This window comes from Gopherus evgoodei, chromosome 2 (assembly GCF_007399415.2).
Source record: "Gopherus evgoodei ecotype Sinaloan lineage chromosome 2, rGopEvg1_v1.p, whole genome shotgun sequence".
Classification (NCBI taxonomy): Eukaryota; Metazoa; Chordata; order Testudines; family Testudinidae; genus Gopherus; species Gopherus evgoodei.
Window position 1 is genome coordinate 80,043,502 of NC_044323.1, and position 17,461 is coordinate 80,060,962.

At 40.6% G+C, this 17,461-nt stretch overlaps 2 protein-coding genes across 2 annotated transcripts in view; one reads left to right on the forward strand and one right to left on the reverse strand.

Annotated features, from left to right (window-relative positions):
- Positions 1-7,570, reverse strand: part of CPNE4 (copine 4) — a 429,510-nt gene extending 421,940 nt beyond the window's left edge. Inside the window, exon 1 of the mRNA XM_030551103.1 lies at positions 7,544-7,570. The gene's annotated coding sequence lies outside the window, so the exon portion shown is untranslated. The remainder of the gene's footprint in view (positions 1-7,543) is intronic.
- Positions 539-16,803, forward strand: LOC115645883 (prostatic acid phosphatase-like). Its single transcript, XM_030551105.1, has 10 exons — positions 539-652; positions 2,122-2,217; positions 4,426-4,512; positions 5,380-5,532; positions 7,531-7,629; positions 10,785-10,880; positions 13,373-13,505; positions 14,023-14,105; positions 15,255-15,361; positions 16,647-16,803. Exons 1-10 carry the CDS (start codon positions 539-541, stop codon positions 16,801-16,803), a joined length of 1,125 nt encoding a protein of 374 aa, XP_030406965.1.
- The last annotated feature ends 658 nt before the right edge of the window (positions 16,804-17,461 follow it).

The following is a 17,461-nucleotide window of genomic DNA, read 5'->3' on the forward strand; positions in this document are numbered from 1 at the left end:
CCAATAATGGAAAACTGGCTATTGCCGCTGCTGCATACATTCCAATACAAAGTACTGAGACAAAATGAGTTTGCTCCTCAGTGGTTGGGTGGTGGGAGTTATCTTGGGAGAGACTTTTGTATATGGCATATTAAAACTACACCAGTATATACTTGCAATGTTTTCATTTATAAAGATGCAACACTCATAAATAAATCTATGATGGTGTTACTAGGCTTTAGTTTAAACAGCATAAGCACTCATGGTCAGCTTGTGCCCAGCTGCACTGTCAGGGTGCATGGGGCCAAAGAAGCCCCTCTATCACATGCATCCTGGTAGCAGCAGAGTGCCCTGCTCCATTCACAAGTCCCCTGGGGTGCAAGTAACCCAAAAGGGGAATAAGGTGAGCAGGAGGCAGGGCTATGGTCCATTTCTAGAATTCATAATGCATAAGACTTACTCCTCCCCTCTTATTCATCTAACTGTATCTCAAATCTTCAGTAGGGCTCTGTCCATCCCAAGCACTTGGTGTACAAAACATTCTTAAGCTATTGCAAGGATGAGAGTGAGACGGCTGCTGTGCGGAGTCTGGAGTTTATGCTTCTTGTTGAGTCTTTTCTTCATTTTGCTTCATCAAACAACAGCAAAAAGAAAACTGAAGTTTGTGTCTGTAGTAAGTAGATGGCAGTGTTAATTTCACTATGTGAATGGAAGTAATTTCTTACAGCACCTGCGGTTTATTGTTCTTCTTGAGTTAGAAAGTGTTCCCCAGGAGGGAAATGTTTTGTAGACATTTCAATATTTCCTGAATAGTCAAGCTGTATTATTGCTTCCCATCGAAAAATAAATAAAGTCCCAAACTTTAAAGAACATTTTGTAACTTTGCTTCCTTTTTGCAATCTCAGGAGACACTGAAGATTTGCAATGAGTGCCTTATTGGTGACATCAAAAGAGGCATTCTGCAATGATCATTTAAAGCTGTGAAATAGATGAGATGCCATAACTAATGTTTACTTAGTGGAGAATTTTTCTTTGCCTTGGAACTAATTTATTAGCTCAAGGGAAAGCAATGTCTCCCTTATGTGTAATCAAAAATAGATGTGTGCTGCTTTGTTTATGTATTTATTCATTCAAACAGCCCAGATGTAGGCCTGTTGCAAGTTGGCACAACTTGCATTGATTTGCAAGTTGCCCTGGTTACAGGAGGTCTGAAAATGGTTTATGCTAGACATAGCATATGCATTTAAATCACAAAATATTTTTTTAGATGCAATCTTACATTTTATTTCTACTTTGATGATTTGGGGAAGAATTAATGTGTAATATATAGTTTTAAAGTGATGTGACTAATAGGTATGTGGAGTCAAGTGAATTATACAGGATTATGACATGGAATGGAATGAAAAGGGACTTAAGGATAGATTCAGAGTTTTCACAACTATCTTCCCTGAGTTTAGATTTTAGATGATGAAACTTGCAATATTTGATATCTGCCTGCCTACACACTACTGTCTTAGTAACTTTTTAAGCAAGAAAAATGTGACTGGTAGTTTTTTTTTCATATATTGTCCTGCCTGCTTAATGTAGTGTGACCTATACCTCCCATGTTATCCTAGCCTCTCCAGAATAGATCTGGCATATGATACATAAGGCCATTATATACATTTATACAGATTGCAAATGAAACCCTGAGCTAGCTACTTTTCAAATGCAGAAGAGTAACGTCCCTATGTCATGATTCCCTAGGGAGGTGGCGGAATGTCCATCCTTAGAGGTTTTTAAGATCAGGCTTGACAAAGCCCTGTCTGGGATGATTTAGTTGGGGTTGGTCCTGCTTTGAGCAGGGGGTTGGACTAGATGACCTCCTGTGGTCCCTTCCAACCCTGATATTCTACGATTCTATGTAAAGTTCACAATCTAAAAAAGTAAGTTACTGTAGGTCTTAGACTAGGGCTCCTAGGCACAATCGTAATACAAATAATTCTTTATTGTTAGTAGATATTATAGACAATAAACACGATAGATGTATTAGTACATAGCATATACAGCACTAACTATTAATGAAGACACTATTAATGAAGAAGAATAATTACTTCTAATAAAAAGAGAATTATGTGAATGGAATTCAATCTATTTTGTCAGGTGTTTCGCCATGGTGACCAAACCCCATGTGAATCTTTTCCAACTGATAAACACAAGAAAAATGCATGGCCACAGGGATCTGGACAACTTACCAAGGTTTGTGGGCTTTACAGGGGTCCATATTGAAACAGAAATTATCTTTCACATGCTAAAGTTTTAAGGTGGTGGAACTGTATTTTGGCAAGCAATGATTCAGAAAAGGACTTACGGAGGTCATGGTGAATAACTAACTGAACATGAGCTCCAAGTTTGATTCAGTGATAAGAGAGCAAATGCAATCCTTGAATATATGAACAGGGGAATATTAAGTAGAAATAAAGACATGATATTAACATGGTACACAGCATTAGTGAGACCATTTCTTGAATATTGTGTGCAGTTCTGGTACCTATTTTTAAAAGACTGTTGATAACTTTGATAGGGTTCAGAAAAGAGCTACAAGAACGGTTCAGTGTCTGAAAAAAATGCCTTACAGTGACAAACTAAAGAAGCTCAGGCTAGTTAGCTTAACAAAGAGGAGGTTAAGTGTCTTGATCAAAGGAGAACATTTCTGATGGCATGGGGCTCCTTAATCTAGGAGACAAAAGTATAACAAGACCCCGTGGTTGGAAACTGATGCTAGACAAATTCAGACAAGAAATAAGTAGTGAGCTGTTTATACAGAGGGTAAATAAACCATTGGGATATCTTACATACAGATGTGACAAATTCTTCCTCACCTAAAGTCTTAAATCAGGAGTGCATGTCTTCTCAAAACAGATGCTTTAGCTCGCCCAGAAGATATGTACTTAATTCAGGAACCATGGGGTGAAATTCTATGGCCTTTTTTATATAGGTCAGACTGAATCATAATGGTGCCTTCTGCCCTTAAAATCTGTGAAAGTTGGAGTCACATTTGCAGTACAGTCTTTTGTGCAGATGGTCTCTGAAATCTACAGGTGCTAATATTTCATTTGAAACAAAGGAAGCGCTCTACCCAACTGGGTACTGAGCATCCTCAGCCTCCATTCATTGAATAGGTGTTCAGGTGCTCAGCACCTTCCAGGATCAGGTCTTAAATTTCTATCTTTGTCTGTTATGACAATGCAAACATCACAATACAAGCAGATGCACTGCTGCCTTTTTAATACAATTTACAGAAAACTGCATCTAACTCAGTGGTTCTCAAGCTTTTGTACTGGTGACCCCTTTCGCAAAGCAAGCCTCTGAGGGCAACCCCCCTTATCAATTAAAAACACTTCTTAATATATTTAACACCATTATAAATGCTGGAGGCAAAGCGGGGCTTAGGGTGGAAGCTGACAGCTTGTGACCCCCTATGTAATAACCTTGCGACCCCCTGAGGGGTCCCGACCCCCAGTTTGAGAACCCCTCATATAACTAAATATCAAGAAATATGGGAACTCATCCCTACCCCATCCTGGTCAGTTTAATAAGATATAAATTTCAAAGGCTAACTACAATGATGTAAATTGTATTTGTATGCAATGTAGATTAATCCCAAACAACCCCCCCCCAGCCATTTTTTTAAATGGCAAAGAAATTAAATGTTGAAAGGACTATGTTCGTGCAACACTAATGTTTCACAATTACAGTCAAAGTGAGGAAATGCAAAAGCTAAGGTTGTAACATCAATGTTAACTTTGCAGTATTTCCCCCCTTCCTCCATCCCTACCCCCCTTATACAAATATTTTAAGATATTTTCTTAATTAGGCGTGAATAGTGCTTACTCATGTGAGTTGCCTGGTTGCAGGACCCAAGGTAGTAATAATAAATAAGATAATAATGGATTTATTTCGCTGCTTTCATCCACTAATTTCAATATTATTAAAATGTATAATACCATGCTGAGGTTCAAAACTGTTGCATTTCCTGATTTTTGTGCTTATGACTATGTATCTTCAAATTGTAGGACTATAGATGTACTGTATTTCATTACCATATATGGAGGAGCTATTGCGTCTCTTGGATAGCTCGGATTCTATGCAGCATAAATGTTGAGATACTTAATGGATAAAGATTTAAAATAAATCAGATGGAAAGAGATGTGGACAGGGGAAGCATGAGTACCTAGCTAAGGTTCTTGTACATACAGCAGAGATATAGTGTTTCAGGGTGGGCTTTCTTGGTTTTATTTAAAAAATATCCCAAGGCATCCTGTTTGGCCAGATCAAAAAGAAGGAAAATAACCTATAGGATTTATTTTATCTACTGCTCCCTCCTCTTTTTAAAGATCAGCTAAACCTGAATTACTCAGCCACACTACCTTACATTGGCACTAATCAATATTGTTGCTTCCACAGCTTGGAATACAGCGGCAATATGAGCTTGGGCAATACATGCGGAAGAGATATAAACATTTCCTGAGTACTGTATATAACCAGTTTGAGGCAAGTATCCGAATTAGCATGAAGGACACCTTTTTCTACATACTAATGGGCCTTCCTTAAGACATGAGGGGTCTGATCCTGCCCGGTGCTGAGCACCTTTAACTTGCACTGAAGTCAAAAACAGTTGAGGGTTCTCAGACTCCCTGAGGTTGTGGCCCAAATTTTGTTCAAGTTTACTCATTATAGAAAGATAACTGAAGAGTTAGTGCAGAAAGATCTTCACTTCAGCGGTATATCAGGTTTGGCAAGAAATCAAATTACACAGAAAGTTGTGGAATTTGGGTAAGCCTGAAAGCACCTGAAAAATATTGGTGTTGTATTTGGAATCCTGTGAATACTGAGATCATTGCATTAGGGCCTCACTAATAGCAGCCTCACTTCAGTGATGCAATAAGCCCTCCTGTGTAGACCCCACATCTTCCTTACCGTGGACCTCAGCCACTAACAATACGTGTCCACCTCTCTCATGCTCATGAGAACCTCAACCGGAAATTCCATAAGACGCTATTAGAATCTCTTGGCTGCTCATTATTTGATATCTGCGTTTCATTTGGGGGTCCAGTAGCTCATCGTATCCATTGCTTCATCCCAAAAGCTAGCTGGCCAACTAGAGCCGGCTGAATTTTTTCCACTAGAATTTCTAATGGGGTTGGTATCACATTCCAGCTCACTACCCCCTCCAGTGCTTGCTCCTGCTCCAGCTCACTGCTTCCTTTCTATCCCAGTTTCCTTTTAGGCCTCAGTCCCTTGGCCAACTCTCCCTTCCCATTTCCAGTTCCCTCCTTTCCCCCTAAAAGTCAGACAATTAACAGGAGTAGGGTTCTGTTAGTGAATGCTAAGAAATAATTCTTTATATCTTTGCTCCAGATTTATGTTCAAAGCACAGATGCTGATCCAACTCTTATGAGTGCCCAGGCAAGTCTTGCTGGACTGTATCCACTGGCTGGGAATCAGGTCTGGAACCCCAAAATCCTTTGGCAGCCAATCCCTGTTCACACTGTGCCAGTGTCACATGACAAGGTGAGTACAAACTGGGGACTCTCTGCTTCCCATTTGGCTTGATCAGAAAGCCAAAATATGTGACAAAGAGTGAATGAAGTGGATGAAAGTGACACTAAGCTAAGGCATCATGCACTAAGAACTAATAGCGTGGGCAGCATCGTTATGTTGAGATCCCTCAAGAGGAGGATTCCACTACATGGCCTTGTGCTTAATGAAAATAGAAAGATCTAAGTCTAAAATCTAAGGAAGTGAGTTTGCCCACACTGTATGAGAACACAGCTCAGAGCTGGTAACAGATTAACTCATTCTCTTGGCTCACATAGACACTAAAAATAGCTTGCTCCATTTGAGAGCTGAGAGGAAAGTACTCCCCTCCCCCAACTCTTTAGGGCTGTGGTCTTCAATCTTTTCTGATCCATGACCCACAAAATAGACAAAAAAATTGTCCCATGTCTCTCCATATCTCAGTGAGATTTGGATTGTGGAATAACGTTTTAGCTATTTTGTCAATTGCTAGTTTTAAAAAAAGAGTTGGGGTTGGTGCTACTGGGGCTGAGGCTTGTGAGGTAAATAGGCCACTCCTTTCACTCTCTTCTCTGGACCCACACAGTACTCCGCTCTGGGGAGTGGGGAACACTTTTCCAAGGGGATGTGTCAAGCCAGCTACACAGCCACTTGACGTGCTGCTTCCCCTGCCCCAGAGCTGGGACTTGGGCAGGGAAGGGGAAAATATGCCTGGAAGGGAGCAAGGCAGGAATGGCAGCAGGAGTCAGGAGAAGAGAGTGAGCTGTTCCTTCCTTCCCTTTCTCAGGCTCCCACTGAGTCCTACACACCTAGGAATTTTGCAGCTTTCAGTGGAGGTGTGCCCCACTGGTTGAGAATAGGTGGCCTAGAGCACTGGTATCAAACTCAGCAAAATGTCTCACACATTTTTAGCCAGGTGACCCCAGACAGCCATTCCCTGGGCCATATAACATACACAAGTGAATCAAATGACTGTAAAACATTGCTGTAGCCCTTATTTATCTTGACCACTGAATGCTGCCCTTATTTATCTTGACCACTGCCCTTATTTATCTTGACCACTGAATGATGCCCATTGTAAGTGCTGTACTGCAGTCACTAGAAACTAAGTTAATAAAAAAATTCTCATGAATAGGAGAACAAATGTAGATGTGATTCACACACACACACACACACACACACACACAATTATTTCTTACATTTTACATTACTATGAATATACAGCAGACTTGACTCCAGAAGTGTCTTTCTAATCAAAGCTAGTGTCCAATTACATCAAGAAAAACCATACCTATTTATAAACATGTGGTTAGATTTCAGGATGACATGGCTCAAACAAGTAGATTTTTAAGCCGTAAAAACTTGTGTGCATATTTTCAGGCTAATTATCTCTTCAGTTCTCCAAGGTTTTATTTAAAGCTCTTGTTTTAATTGTGTGGCTACAAACAGTTTTATTAATTATATTGTGAGAGAGAACAAAACACATTAGTAGGAAAGATACATGCCACTTCATTTCAAGTTGGCTGTAATTTTGTTTTTCTTACTATTTACATTTAATGCAGATAATTTCAAATAAAATTATCAGATTACACAAATACAAATTCTTAGCCCATATAATTTAAACAGTCTTTAGCTTGTGGTGAAAGTAAACAAAGTTGTCAAAAATCTCTAAGAGCGAACATTATGGGTGAAATCACCCATGTAGAAGGCCAGCAACACTTAAGCCCTATTTTGAAGGCTTAAGCAGAACATGAGCTTGCAACAGCCATCTTTAAGCAGGGACTTCCATAAAGGTTTAATAGTTCTACTACAGAAGTGAGTCCATAGGGCTATTATACTTTACCTAGGACAAAAGCCACTGGAAAACAAAACAAACCCCTGGTACAGACTGGCTCGGCTAACATACACGAAAAATAGAATCTCATGAAAGAACATTAAATAGCCAAATGGGAAACACCCTGCCTAACTAATCCATTGAATGTTTTGTTTTAGTTGCTACACTTACCTTATCCAAACTGCCCACGATACAACGAACTTCAAAAAGAAACCTTTGCATCAAGGACATTTCGAAGACATTTCAAGCACTACAGGGTAAAGAACACAACATGTTTTCAATTGTAGAAAAAGTCTAATTAAAAACTGTCAGTAAGGTGTTGCTCAACTCACCACTGGACAGGGAGGCCTCTTGGTGGTTCTGGGTTTTAGCTCAGTCAGGCTGATGCCCCTTCCCATGGTAACACCCAGTCAGTTTCTTCTAGGCAGACCTTGTCTCACTCCAGAAACCCCAGCATCCTCTTTATGACTCAGCCGTCTGGCTAGGTCACCAGCATGGTTTTCCCTTCTGAGATAAATATATCAAGCAGTCTCAGGCAGTCTTCTGCTTCATGGCCTCACAGTGCCACTTCTGCAATGGCAGGCAGGGGAATCCAGGCCCACCCTCTACTCTGGGTTGCAACTCAGGGACCCTCTACAGAGCAGCCAAGGTCCATCCTCTGCCCCTTTCTACCTTTCCCTGTGCTGCTGCCATATCTCCTGGCCTTTCCCACTTCTCTGGGTTTGCCACTCTCTTTACTCCCTCATCCCAGGGAGTAATTTTAGGCAAATTCATTGCTGCAGCCCCCTCAAACACACCTCCCTTCTCCCCAGGAATAACTGCAAATACTTGCCCAGTAGACCCCTCTGCTTCCAATTTCCTGTCTTTTGTAGAAGCCCTACGTGTCCCTCACAGGTGATCTTCTCTCTAATTAGCTGCCTCGAGCCTAAAACTCCCCTATTTGCAGCCAAATTAACTTATTGGCCTCACCTGTCCCAATTCAACTCTTGCAGGGCCAGTCTGCAGACTACACTCCATCACATTGTCACTCATGACAGCATTAGCCAATGGTAGGTCACCAGAATGGAAATCAAGAGACCTCGTTGTGACATTCTCCTCTGGTGTTATCTGGACTGGTGATCCTCTAGGCCACTCCAATCCTTGACTCTGGGAGCCAGCCTGACCCTGCTCTGCTGTGAGAACCCCCACTCCTGGGCTGTTCATGCACAGCCTCTAGCATGTAAGCTGCTCCTTGAATTGTGCAGCAGAATGATGCTAGCCAATGACACTCTAGTCCCAGACACAACCCTAGAAACCTCCATCTTGCAGTGTCCACTTATGCCCACTGGATGCTGCAAGCTTATAGGAGTTTCTCAGTTTAACAAAGAAATTGATATGTATCAGGCTTGTTATCCCAAAAGGAGCCTCTGACTCACTTTAAACCAAATGCACTGCTTCAGGTAGAATGAACAAACAAATTTATTAACTATAAAGATAGATTTTAAGTGATTATATGTCAAAGTATAACAAATCATATTTGGTCAAATGAAATAAAAGCAAAACAAATTCTAAGCTGATCTTAACACCTTCAATGCCCTTACAAACTTAGATGCTTCTCGCCACAGGCTGGCTGGTTGCACTTCAGCCAGGCTCTCCCTTAGATCAGCGCTTCACTCGCTTGGTGTGGTGTCTGTAGATATAGGTGGAAAAGAGAGGAAGAGCAAGGCAAATGTCTCTCCCTTTTATCATGTCCTTTCTTCTGTCTTGGCTTTGCCCCCCTCCAGCTTCAGAGTGAAGTGAGCATTACCTCATTGCAGTCCCACACTGACCAAAGGAAGGGGGGGTGACTCACTCAAGAGTCCAGGAGATCCTTTGTTGTTGCCTAGGCCAGTTTCCTTTGTTTCTGTGAGACTGGGCTGGGTTTGTCCCATACCTGCCCTGATGAGGTGTGAACTGCCCCTCTGCTCTTGGGGAGTTTTTGCCTAGGCTTATTTTAAGCCATGAGGTCACATTTTCAGCCTCAAACTATATACATGAAATTACAACCTATAACATTACTCTAACAACAATTATTATAACATTACTATAACAACAATTTTCAATACATCATGAGCCTTCTGAAGACACACTATATGACAAACTTTGTATTGGATACCACACAATTATATTATAAGGATGAATATGGGCATGTAGTGTGTTCCCACGAGGTCTCCAGAACATCACATTCTCCTTTTAATGCAGGTATTTCATTCCTACTAACATTAACAGGCCTAACAACCACATATTGGAAGGCGATTATACTCATTAACTGATTATGAAATTGTAAAACTTGCTAGGCTGGCCTGTCCACACCAAATGACAGGTGCAATTTTAGTGAAGATAAACTCTTGGCCACCAGATTAGTGGAAATCTAAAAACAAAACTCAGCTCAGCTACAAACTCATCTCTCTCTGCTCAGTCTCACATCCACAACACCTCCTCTGACATCTCTCCCCAAATGCTCCTCTGCTAGTTCAGACGACTTCTCCTCCACAAAAATCTCTTCACTAATTTTTCTCATTTTCATGTTAGAAAATTCCCACAACTTCACTACAGTCTTGAACACCTCTCTCTCCCCTTCACATCTCACATTCAGGTTGTCGCTCAAGTGTTTCACTTCTTTCACCACAACATCTCAAATGCCTCTCCCTTCCTCCACATCTCAACTATCAAAATCCTTACCGTGACTGGGGTAATCTGTCAGCTCCACTGCAATCTCCTGCTCTCTGGCCTATCTGACTTCCACTTTCTAACCCTCAAGTTTATCCAAAACATTGCTGCCAAACTATCATCTTCCACTGCTTTGACCACATCATCGCTTCTCAGGCTCTTCACTGGCTCTGCAGCTTGGCACCACATTCAGTCTACTCATATTTTACACAGTTCTGCCTCTGCTTACTGTTCACTTTTGTCTCCTGCCACTCTCCTGCTTGATACATACTTTGCACTAGTTCTGCTTCTCCACATGGTACTGTTTACCCCTTTCCCACAAAGTGCCTTGGTGCTTTTCCCCATGTTTCTTCAGATGTCTGCAATCTCTTCCCTGATACAGTAGGTCATGCAGTCTCCCTCTGCTCCTTCAGATCCCATCTCAAAATCCCTTTTTCCTCTTACAGTGTCCCATGTTCCCACAACAGTCTAAGAAGAAGAAAAAAATAACTTTTTTAGAATGGGAATTAGTGATGTATATATCCATCAACCATGTTGTGTGTAAACTTCCTTTCCTCTTGCTGTTGTCATCTCTCTCTGACCTGTAGGTTCACTGCAACAGGGACTGTCTTTATTCTTTCTGTAACAATGGCATATACCACTAAGGCGTTATATAGGAATGTCATAAATGGACAAAACAGAAGCCTTTCATCATATTTACATGTTTGTTGTTTTTGTCTTCCAGCCATTTCTGAGATTTTTAGCCGTTCACACAGGATACCCATTGAAGAGGCTGAACACTGAAAGAATTATAAAAATATATGACACCTTACTATGTGAGGTAAAAGTACATAAGAAAATTCCCCTAAGATACAATTCAAACATGCTACAGTACAAGAAGGATTGATTTACAAACGTCATCCTCTGCTCCTTAGTGGTTAGAAAAAAGCTATACATTTGCAAGGAATAGGTGTTTGAGAATGTCCAGAGCTAGGGATTCTTACCAGACCAGTTGCCTCAAATAATTGGCATACATATCCTTCATCCAGTTCTATGCCAAAATAGCTTTTCTGTGTGTGTGTGTTAAATTCCTTGTTGCCCTAAGTACCACTAAGAAAGTCTATCAATCATATTATCACCACAGTTCTGGAAGGGAAAGGATGAGGTAACTTTTAGACCCCCTGCTTGCTGTATTATTTATACAGCACCATAAAGATTCACAGTGTTTTTAGTAGTAAAAATACATGGATTGGACCAGGAAATGCAATCTTCCTTCTCAAAAGATTTTTAGAGTCAAATGGTGCATGCAGGTACAGTAATAATTAGGTAGTAGCAAATGGAGCAGTGTGTGAATGGAAAAACCTGTAAGATTCATTGAACAAGCAGGATTATAGCAGTAATTTGAAGAAGGCAGAAGGTTATTGGTGAATATTGTTTGGGAGGCTGTTCTAAGCAGAGGGACTATGTCTTCCAGTGCAGGAGAGAACAAAAATTGCAAGGTCTTGCATCGCAAGTTGCTGTTTGTTGTTTTGCTTGTTTATTTTCTTTTATTTAAATAACTGTTTGGCATATTACCTAGAAGACTTAAGCAGTTTTAAAGTAGATTACATTGTGGATGCAAACTACCCAATTGTATCACATTTTGCAATAAGTTTCCATCTATCCTATATATTCCACGATAGTCCCAGTTTTGCCAAGGCAATCCCACCTGGGACATTTCCCAGATCTCTACATTAGTTCAATGACCCATGAAATGTCAGCGTAATGGGAAACTGCAACTTGAGCATGTTGCAGCAAGTCATCACCATATACCAGACAGAGATGTACCAATGCAAGGCCACAATGCTGTATTGCAAAAGTCATGGTGTCCTGATGCAGGAGTTTATTCCATCCAGGTAAACTTACAAAATTGCCCATCCCTGTCTGTCATCAGGGGCCCTTATGCCAGAGAGAATTTAACTAATTAGTAGAGTACTTCCTCCAGTGTTGGACTCTGAGTATGGGTCCTTCACGTTGCTCAACTGGGACTCTAGTTGGGACTCCTGCCACAAAAGCAACAACTCTATCAGCTGTGCAAAAAGAGTCTTGTTGTTAGCTGTTTTCATGCAGCCACGGTAGAAGTCACCTCACCATATTATTTATTATGGTCACATGCCATTTGACTTCTAGGTAACTCCAAAGGCACAAGTATCAGAGGGGTAGCCATGTTAGTCTGGGTCTCTAAAAAGCGACAAAGAGTCCTGTGGCACCTTATAGACTAACAGAAACATTGGACTCTTTGTCCAAAGGCACAGGGTACTTGTTTGCCTGCAGCAATGGTATGAAACAGTATTCACTTAGCATGGCCTCTTCCTTCGAAACAAATCATGTTTGTTAAAGAAATAAATAATACATTGTGACCCAAGCCGATTTAACCTGACATGATCCATTGTTTCCCCTGTTTAAACAAATCCTATCATTAATTAGCAAGTCCTTGTCAGGACATAACAGGTAGAATGAAAGCAGGTAGTTCTAAGAACACTTCCACTGTTTAGCTCACTTAAATTGTCACAGTTTGATAAGGGTACACTATGTTATGACAAAATAGACTGGGTTTGTTACACAGGAATTCAGTTCAGTACAAATCTGGAGCATTGTGCGCATTTCCTACCTTTTCACAGTGGCAGCCTTTAACATATCTGACTCCAGCCCCAGAGGCAACCATAGCCTCATTCCACTTTGTTTTGGGAACTGAGGCAACATCTGTAAGAGGTGGTGTAAAATGGGCCAGAACTCATCTCCAGATCTCCAACCCTCACCAGACGTAAGGTTGTTCAAAATGCAGATATAAATGTGGCACTTTGAGCCGTTCTCAAGCTCACTGATTTCTCAGAGCTGCCAAGCCGAACAGTCTTGACTGCCATGTAAGTTTTGCTTGATTAAGGGTTTCTGGATGTGGCTCAGGAACTCGCTGATAACAGAAAATTTTCACTAAGACACAAAATTCATCCTTAATAATTTGATGATGATCATCCACTATACATGCAGCCATCTTGCATATCCCTCCCAATTAGTGCTGTGCCGCCTGCTGGTCTTCATGAATACTGTCATCTCTTCTTACCCTTTAAAAGTTGCTGTCATTGAGCAATATATTGATACAAATGAGAGTTCCACCACCACTCAAGTGCAGTGTCTGGTCCTTAGTTTAATATAAAATAAAGAGAAATCTTTAATTTGGTCAAAATATTCAGGATTTGTACCTGAATGTACCAGAGCATTGTAACAATACAAAAGGAAGCAACACAACCTGGTAGAAATCAGAGAGAAAATCATTGTTTTCCCTCTCTGCTGTAGGAGATCAACAATTACACTTTACCATCATGGGCCACGCATGGTGTCAGGACCAAGCTTCTAAAGCTCACAGAGCTGCTTCTACGGGCAGAATTTGGGCTCCACAAACAAAAACAGAAGTCCCAACTCCAGGGAGGTAGGCAAAAATACATAATTCTAAGTGGGGTGAAAGTGTGATGGGAAAACAGAGTGGAAAGGGTGTACAGTCAACACTGTAATTCATATCGTATTTAGAACTATGCAAGCTGCTATATACATATATTACAAGGTGATCACCATCTATTCTTACTTGAATCCATGGAAATCAGAAAGCTACAATGGAGTTACACTAAAGAGAGGGCCAGACTCACCAATACACTCTGGCTTCTTTGCACTACTCTTGTGAACCAGCCTGTTAAACCAGTTTCTGGCTGCTTTCAGCCACTGGGATCTACCAATTAATCTGTCCCTAAAATAGGTGCATGTGTGAACAAAATCAGGCCCATTATTTATACAAAGATTGGGTCAGATCCATCAGTGAACTTCAAAAAGTAGCTATAAACACATGTTAACAAATCTACTATGTGTTTAAGCACTTCCTTGTGTTAAGAATATCAACATTAATAGAAGCTCCCTATACCATTATTGTCACTATTTTCCTAATTTTCTTCCAGGTGTTCTTTTAAAAGATATTCTCAAACATCTCTCGACTGCCAGAAAGCCTTCCAACCAGAGAAAGATAATTATCTATTCTGGAGTGAGTCATCTTTATCTTTTTGTTGGATTTTTGAAGTTGTCAACTTCATTTCCTGCATCTAACAACAGTTACACTGGGTTTTTTTTCTTTTGTGGCTAGCTTTAACCATTTCATCATGATTTACGTAGGAAAATTTAGCTCAGATACATACAGCATCGCATTTCCCAGTCCAGCCTAGTGGCTTACTTCATTCTTAAGCTGTTTTGATTGTTTAGTAAAGAAATCAAAAGGCTTGGTCCATGGTCTTGCACTGATCCAATAGGACATCCTTGATCTAGAAACCTGCCAACTGCTGCTTTTTATTTTTAATTAAATGTAGTGATTTTAAAAGGTGCTGGACTTAGATACTGAGGTTTTCTAATTTTGCACAGAACATGCACTTTCTCCCAGTGGGCAGGGAGAGTCCTGGATTACTTGGCAAAAACTATTTATAGCCCAGTTAGGTTGTCAGATGTTGGACCTTAGGGTCAAATTCCAAATCTCATCTAATTCTGGATGCCCAAATGGAGAAAGCTTGGGCCTGTCTGTAAGATGAACGGAATACTCCCAACTCCCGTTCACTTTCACTAGAGTTGCAAATGCTCAGGTCTTCTGAAAATCAGACGTGAGTTGTCTCAGGCTGGGCATCCAGAATTGGAGGTCACACTTGAAAGGGTTTGGCCTAACAACTGACATACTCAAAACTGAAGGTCACTTTTAACCTTCAGGCCTAAGTCTACCATTGGACTGGAACTGATAATTGCCAGTCCTGGGCCTCAGGTCAGAATAATTCTGGGTAAATTAATATATATTTGGGATGAAAAAGAAGGAAACATTTCTCTGGCAGGTTGTTATTGTTATTTTTAATGGCAACTGTTTGAACCCGCTCTGAGATTTGGAATATGAGCAATAGTCCCGGAAGGCTGATATAAATGCATTTTATCACATAGGTATCTCCACACCAGGAAAAAAAGAAAACTTTTTTCAAAGCTTTCTTAAAATAAGAATAATCAAGGATACAGAGATCAGAGACCAAGTACTTATTCATGGAGTTGTGCAAGTAAAGTGAACTATGCAGCTTAACTGGGAGAGAAATTATTGAATGTTTGCTCAGTAGTGACCACATCATTCTCAGGAATTCTTTAATGGGAATGTTCCTTCTGTTTACAGCACGCTGCTACCATTGTTGCCTTACAGATGGCACTCAATGTTTTCAATGGAAAACTCCCTCCATACAGTGCCTGCAATTTTTTTGAACTTTACCAGGAAAAGGATGGGTAAGTATCTGGATAAAGCTATATTACTGAAATGTACTTTTTGAAAACCAATTTACTGAAGCCCCAGAATATTTTATAAATAAAACTGGTTTTGATGGCCAATATTAAGCTGCCTGGACACATGGGGCCTTAAATAATAATAGGGATCATGGTATTAGCTTACTTATTATAATCTGAGTGACTTCAGTGCTTGTGAAAGGCACCAGGTTCACAGCCCTGGAGCCTGAAGTCTCTCCCTACAGTGTAAGCTTCCCCACCAGTGAATTTCAACCCTGTTCTAGGACCACCTCCAGTGGTGAGAGGTTTTACTCAGCTCCCACTGCTACTCAGTCCTCTAACTCTCCACTGAGAGTGGATCTGTAGAGTTGAGGATCCCCAGGTCCCTTCAGCTCCCAAATTCCCCCTCCATGCTGGGGACACAGGGAACCCTCGTGGAACAGAGCAACGTAACACCCTCCCTTGACTCACAAAACCCTTTCCACTGTGAAATCACACAATTCTGGTGCCTCAGGGCCCTCTAGAATCATGGCTGGAGGAACAGCTTTTTCCAGACACATGACTAGTGCTAGTTCAGGGATACTAGGTGCCATACAAAATGGCTGGATACTAGGTGGGATTCTAACAGGATTTAGAAGGACAAGTCCTACTGAAAGTCAACAGGAATTGGGCGTCTAACTCCTTTGGGTCCTTTGAAAATCCCACCCCCATGAACAATGCCCATACAATAAGTTCAAGTAGAGAACATACAAGTCTTCCAAGGAAAGATGGTGATGTTTCAGAATAAGTTGTTAAAATTAGACTGAACAAAACACTTTGAGAATGTACAGGAAAACCAGTCATGTCAGCGCAGGAAGATCAGCTTAGATGAACTAATGCCAGTAAATCTTTTTGATTCTCAATATCTACGTACAAAGGCAGATTTAAATGTTAACTTATAGGACAAAATTCACTCATTCTGTGTTACAGCAGAGGTGAAGTTGATCCATAATGTTTTACAGACATTTATGTATCAATATTTCATTTGGACCTTGTTAAATTGGTGAAAAATACCTCTCTAGCCTACCCATGACACCCTTACTAACAGGAGGGCACATGGACTGTAAGTTCCTGTCTCTGATAATAAAGCATTGTTTATTTTAATTCATTCCATTTGGCACTTTTTATAAAGAGTTAGAAAAAGTGTGTCAAACTTGTCCTTGGGGTAACTGCATTTAATAGGGTCCAAACACTGCAACTTCAAAGAAGGTGTACCTAATTTTACTTTTATTTGTGTGCTGTGACTCAGGCAATACACCATTGAAATGTACTATCGGAATCACTCTTTGAAAGATCCCCACCCGCTCACTCTGCCAGGCTGCAAATTTCGCTGTCCACTCGAGCAATTTAATCAGATACTTTCATCAGTTTTAGTGCATCACTGGACAAAAGAATGCAGGATATAGGGCATACACAAGGTAAATATGGTGCTGTTAAATATTGTGTGTGCATGTGTCATCCTAAATGTGTGGCAAGAGCAGATACAACTCTGACTAGACATAACTTTGAAACAGCAATATTTTTGTACAGGTTTGATCTGAAATGAATGGCAATCCAGATCCATTTAGATAATTTTCCTCCTACCTCTCTATTGATGCATATGCCCAGCCAACCCCAAATCTAAACTGCTCTTCTGGTGGAAGAAAAATTCAGGTTACATCTACCTTGAAACCAATGGTGTAACTTGCAGCTGTTGTATGTCATGCTTGGAAATCCCATATGGCTTTCTGAATCACTGGTATCAAGAGGAATTTGGACCTGCAGATATTAGATGAGCATAATGAGCCAATTCATTTGGCTGTAAGTATTTTCTTACTACACTCTTCCAAATCCATGAACAGAAGGAAGATGTTTTTGCTGGAGTGAGTGAATAATCAGCAATTAATAATTTACTCGGGGAATTTCACAGACTGTCAGTAAGCAGATCAAGAAATCATCAAAATTATTCACTATTGAATGTGATTCCTGTATTTTTTTGACAAACATGATCAAGAAGAGTGTGTTGTAAATATCCAACACCTGCACTGTGCTGTTTAGCTACCTAAGTCATGTCCAATCTGCTCC

What these genes read in the sequence shown, in the direction of transcription:
- LOC115645883 (XM_030551105.1), top strand. Translation starts at nt 539, where the DNA reads ATGAGAGTGAGACGGCTGCTGTGCGGAGTCTGGAGTTTATGCTTCTTG. An exon ending in GAAGTCCCAACTCCAGGGAG is followed by an intron (nt 13,506 to 14,022) that starts GTAGGCAAAAAT and finishes ATTTTCTTCCAG; the next exon opens with GTGTTCTTTTAAAAGATATT. An exon ending in AGATAATTATCTATTCTGGA is followed by an intron (nt 14,106 to 15,254) that starts GTGAGTCATCTT and finishes TTCTGTTTACAG; the next exon opens with CACGCTGCTACCATTGTTGC.